Genomic DNA, 6,190 nt, shown 5'->3' on the forward strand with positions numbered 1-6,190 from the left:
TTGTGCCTCTTCTTGGTTTGCCCTCCACTCCCTGTCTTGCCAGCCATTTTCTCCAACACATCTTACGGTTGCATGGGCTGCCATAACACATTGTTTCTGATAGGGGACCTAAATTTGTTTCAAAGTTGTGGTGTGCTCCCTGTTCCTGTCTCCATGTGAAGCTAGACTTTTCTTTGACCTACCACCCTGAGACCAATGGGCAAGTAGAAAGAGTTAAACAGGTCCTGGGAAATTATCTGCCTGATGAAGAGGGTGGTTAACCCTTGAAACGCGTAGCAATAAAGAACACATCTGATTGGCAAGAATACTGGTAATCTCTGCATCTTGATTGAAGTGGAGTGACTGTGCCTGGAGGTTTACTCCTATTTAAAAATCTTTAGTCTTCCAGTACTTATCAGATTCTGTGTGTCCTACAGGAAGTGAAATATCCTTTCCAGTCTGACACAGTGCTCTCTGCTGCCACCTCTGTCCATGTCAGGAACTGTCCAGAACAGGAGCTAACCCCCATAGAAAACCTCTCCTGCTCTGGACAGTTCCTGACATGGAAAGAGGTGACAGCAGAGAGCACTGTGTCAGACTGGAAAGAATACGCCACTTGCTGCAGGACATACAGCAGCTGATAAGTACTGTAACAAGAGTACACCTTTAATATTATAAAAGCCTTATATGGCTGTTTTAGTAAGTTTGTAGAGCAGAAATTATTTTATCTTTCAATTTAATTAGTACATGCGCGCTGTGTGGAACTAGTACTTGTGATGTTGTTTGGGCACAGAGAGGGAACTAATATAATACAATAATGAAACACATAGGTGCAGGTGAACAGGGATGAAACAGATGACAAAAAGTGCTTTTTTATCAGGCAATTGTCTTGGTCTTTCAGTAAAATTTTTACAGCATGAATTATTTTATGATTCATTTTACTGTTAATTATATACCACTGTACATACATGTCCCATTCTATATTATACTCCAGAGCTGCACTCACTATTCTGCTGGTAGAGTATAATACAGGATGTAACTCAGGATCAGTACAGGATAAGTAATGTAATGTATGTACACAGTGACCCCACCAGCAGAATAGTGAGTGCAGCTCTGGAGTATAATATGGGATGTAACTGTAACTCAGGATCAGTACAGGATATGTAATGTAATGTATGTACACAGTGACCCCACCAGCAGAATAGTGAGTGCAGCTCTGGAGTATAATATGGGATGTAACTCAGGATCAGTACAGGATAAGTAATGTAATGTATGTACACAGTGACCCCACCAGCAGAATAGTGAGTGCAGCTCTGGAGTATAATATAGAATGTAAGTAATGTAATTAACCTTTTATGTAGATTAGATCTGTATATAAATCAGTGTTCAGATATGAATGAGACATCAGGAGTCTTAGCATCTTTTTTCCATAGAAAACAAGTAAAACTGACGATAAGTAACATGACCCAGACTATTTCCAATCATCCGGTTACTCAGCTGAGAGTCATGTGCTTCCTATTTTACATGATGCTCTGGTCACTGCTTCACCACGACAGGAGGTATTAGGTTGTAGTTAAAGGGTCCAATTGAGGATTTCATCAAACCAACTCACATCAGACACTGGATAATCTGAATAATCAGCGTTTAATGATCAGAAGCCCCCCCATATTTACATCTTCTGATATTCTTAAATACATGTCATGGAGGTCGTTCATTCTACAGCCTAGAAAAACTACAGCATTGTCCTGTTGTCTATTCAGCAATGAAATCTTTAAAAAAATTTAAAAAATCCTGTAAATAAAAAAAAATTAAAAAGACCCAAAAATTTATATTTCTTAGTTTTGTTTCTGGAAAATCTGGGTGAATAACTACCAGTCTATGGACCGTCACCTAGTTTTTATAGAAACAAAGCTAAGAAAGGATCGGGAAAGGATCAAATTTCTAAAAATGTTTTATAGTGTACATGGAAATAGTTTTCATTATGTAAACATGAAGTCATATAATAAACCAATAATCCAGACAGTCTATAGAAAAGGAGCGGGTGGGTACTAGCCACAGTCTATGAGCAGTTCACCATGGAAGATGGATGACGGTTTTGTGCTTGGCACATAATGTTTGCGTCTCCATAGTCCGCACAGTCCTTTAGTGTGAACCTATGAACACATGTCTAAGCTGGGGGGTCCCAGCAGGTCCAGCATTATATGGTTTGCCAAGGCTTGCCGATAGACTGAATGTGCTCCTTTGCCTTCATCCTCAGTGCTGCTATACTCGTGTTTCTAGGGTCTACTTCTTCCAGAGGATACTTGTCCACAAAGTTGGCCCCACACTGGTACGGAGGTGGTGGCCCCATGGAACCCAATGGTTGTAGAGCATGGCCAACTGGTGCAGTGTTCATGAAGGGCGGTGGGGTGTAGCTTCCGGGAATACTCTGTGGGGTGGTCACGAATCCCGGCAGGCTCTGTAGGGTGGTGGTGTTGGACATGGGAGGTGTAAGCCAGGAATCTAGGGGGAGGTTGGTACTGATGGTGCTCATGGCTTGAGGCTGGGGGGATCGGTTAAAAGACAGAATTGGGGAATCTTGAAGCTTCATGGATGTAACCTCCAACTTTTCTTGTCTTCTCCATTTGGCTCTTCTGTTCTGGAACCAAACCTGTAATAACAATTTAATATGGAATTTAGATATTTAAAAAGGAGTAAATCAAGCATAAAAGTATAAAAGCAGCAACAAAGTTACCAAGTAAAGCTAACAAACTCAAGTCTACTACATCTGAGGCTGGACCAAGGTCATGGAGGCCCTGCCCGTGGGCTTAGAGGGTGTCTCTGTTATTATCCAATGTATTCATGGCTAACAATACTAAAGGCTAAACATACGGAAATATAAAATAATATAAAAATATATTATGGTGGTGGCACCCAGGAAAAAAGTCTCTTTTACGCTGCCTGTATAGACTATAAAGGTATAAGCTTCATCAAGAGCAACAAAATGTCACTCTGTCCTTTATGTGGTATTTTATTGCTTTATTATTCTAGGACCTATTATCTAATGAGCTGCTGAAAAAATATAAAAGTATATAATAAACTATCAAATAAAAATAATAGTTATTCATATCTTTTAATTTAATTTCTTTTTTATAACAACCAACTTTAAAAACATCAAACCTATAACTAAATATTTAAACTAATAATCATAATAATGAAAACATTAACAATGAAAATAATAATAATATTAATAACAATAATAGTAATAAAATTCAACTTATTCAAAATTATTGTTAACAATTAGTTTTAAAAAAAATTATCTGCTTAAACAACTGCAGATATATATATATAATTTTAGTTTTTTTTTTATAAAATATATTTTGTAATATAATATATTTGAATTTTGAATTTATTATAAAAAAAATATAAAGTAAAATATTATTAATTACATGTGACAAATTCTGATTTTTAATGTAGTAGAAGTATGCTAGAGTGTTAAATATTATAATGTCACATATAGCATAATCTGTATATTTATCCCAAGGCTGCTCACAATCCAGTATTATTTAGTTATGAATATATATATATATATATATATATATATATATATATATATATATTCTTATTTTTTTATTTTTTTTTAGGTTGTAAATACTAAATAAATTTGTTGATCTGTACTTTTAAATGGATTAATATTAATCCTAATAATTACAATGTTTTTACAGCATAAGGGACTTATTTCGTTTAGTATAACTGTGATTATAAATTATTCTATGCACAAATTCTTACAAATTCTTTAAATAAATAATTTATTATTTTATTATGGAAAGAAAGTGAATTCCTGTCTAATTTAATTAGTTTTTTAAAGGCTGTTAAGAAAATGTAAAGAATTTATATATTTTTTTTTAAGTGTTGATGATAAATTAGGCCTGGAATGATATAATAACATATTATATTATAATATAACTTCTTGATTTCAATTATTAAATAATTTAGTACATGATAGATAAATACACAGGTAAATTAATATTTAATAGATAGATAGATGGATGGATAGATAGATAGATAGATAGATAGATAGGAGATAGATAGATAGATAGATAGATAGATAGATAGATAGATAGATGAAAGATAGATAAATAATTAGATTTTAAATGTATCTATAGATTATCTATAGATGTATCTATCTATTCATCATCTATCTATCTATCTATCTATCTATCTATCTCCTATCTATCTATCTCCTATCTATCTATCTATCTATCTATCTATCTATCTATCTATCTATCTATCTATCTCCTATCTATCTATCTCCTATCTATCTATCTCCTATCTATCTATCTATCTATCTATCTATCTATCTATCTATCTATCTATCTATCTCCTATCTCCTGTCTTTCTATCTATCTGCCACTTTAATAAAAGTTGGGTTCACATGCTTTGGATGGACAGTTTTGGACTACGTTTCACAGCGTTACTGTAATACAGACATGCTGGGACTAGCATTTTCAGATGAGGGGAGGATACCCCAGTGCTGTCTATAAGAACCAAAGTGAAAGTTATCAAATTTCTGAAAAAATGTTAAAAGGAACAAAAGAACTAAAAAAATAGAACTGAAACTATTTACTCGTTACTGTTGTTACTTGAATAGGATATAAAAAGTTTTACATTTTCTATCTATCTCCTATCTATCTATCTCCTATCTATCTATCTATCTATCTATCTATCTATCTATCTATCTATCTATCTATTATCTATCTATCTATCTCCTATCTATCTATCTCCTATCTATCTATCTATCTATCTATCTCCTATCTATCTATCTATCTCCTATCTATCTATCTATCTATCTATCTATTTATCTATTTATTATCTATCTATCTATCATCTATCTATCTATCTATCTATCTATCTATCTTCTATCTATCTATATATCTATCTATCTATCTCCTATCTATCTATCTATCTCCTATCTATCTATCTCCTATCTATCTATCTATCTATCTATCTATTTATTATCTATTTATTATCTATCTATCTATCTCCTATCTATCTATCTATCTATCTATCTATCTATCTATCTATCTATCATCTCCTATATATCTATTATCTATCTATCTATCTATCTATCTATCTATCTATCTATCTATCTATCTATCTCCTATCTATCTATCTATCTATCTATCTATCTATCTCTCTCTCTCTCCTATCTATCTCCTATCTACCTATCTATCTATCTATCTATCTATCTCCTATCTATCTATCTATCTATCTATCTATCTCCTATCTATCTGTCTATCTATCTATCTATCTATCTATCCATCTATTTCCTATCTTTCTATCTATCTTCTATCTATCTATCTATCTATCTATCTATCTATCTATCTATCTGTCTCTCTATATATTATCTATCTATTTTCTATCTATCTATCTTCTATCTACCTATCTATCTATCTATCTATCTCCTATCTATCTATTATCTATCTCCTATCTATTATCTATATACTATCTATCTATCTATCTATCTATCTATCTATCTATTATATTTATTTATTTCTATAATTATCTGTAAAAATCAATATTCAATGATGGCATAAATCTGGAATATGGACACCTCACACCCAACTGTGTAATTTCTAAGCAGCGTACTGGATGATGTTCTCTCATGGTACCCATAGTTTTCCAGGACTTGTATCCATGGCAGGGTTGTCAGTACATGGGAGCGATCAGAGCGATCCGCACTGATTGTAGTGGTCCTAATTAAATTACTCTTCAGCTCATGAGGAAGATTGGCTTATAATTACTATAACTGGATTAGAACCATAACAATCCTTTTGATTTGCTGGGGGTTAGGCGTTTAATAATCCAGCCAGTTTCCTCTTACCTGGACTCTTACTTCTGGGAGGTTCACCTTCATGGCCAGCTCCTCTCTGCTGTACACATCTGGGTAATGGGACTTCTCGAAAGCTCTCTCCAGTTCATGGAGTTGGTAAGTAGTGAAGGTGGTTCGGTTTCTCCTGTGCTTCTTCTTGGGTTGTTCGTCGTCGGATAGTTTGTGGTCGCTGTTATTTGCTGATAGACCTGGACTCAGGCACTCGCTGGATGTCTTGCTACAGTAGGGATCTGCAATAGGTTCAGAAAGTTCATGTTATTTAGAGGTTCTAGTTCCAACCAGGTCATGAGTTTCTTGGAGGTGGAAAACTTTGACCTGCTAAGTCATAATCAGAACATA

The 6,190-nt window shown here is 34.1% G+C and overlaps 1 protein-coding gene across 1 annotated transcript in view; it reads right to left on the reverse strand.

Moving 5' to 3' along the window:
• Window positions 1-2,176: 2,176 nt before the first annotated feature.
• The window catches only part of RAX (retina and anterior neural fold homeobox), a 4,475-nt gene continuing 461 nt past the window's right edge, over window positions 2,177-6,190 (reverse strand). Inside the window, exons 2-3 of the mRNA XM_069964811.1 lie at window positions 5,843-6,081; window positions 2,177-2,629 (exon numbers count right to left, since the gene is read on the reverse strand). Of these exons, the coding sequence (XP_069820912.1) occupies window positions 2,177-2,629; window positions 5,843-6,081 (692 nt within the window). The remainder of the gene's footprint in view (window positions 2,630-5,842; window positions 6,082-6,190) is intronic.

The sequence above is a fragment of the Dendropsophus ebraccatus genome, chromosome 3, assembly GCF_027789765.1.
Source record: "Dendropsophus ebraccatus isolate aDenEbr1 chromosome 3, aDenEbr1.pat, whole genome shotgun sequence".
In the NCBI taxonomy this organism is placed as follows: domain Eukaryota; kingdom Metazoa; phylum Chordata; class Amphibia; order Anura; family Hylidae; genus Dendropsophus; species Dendropsophus ebraccatus.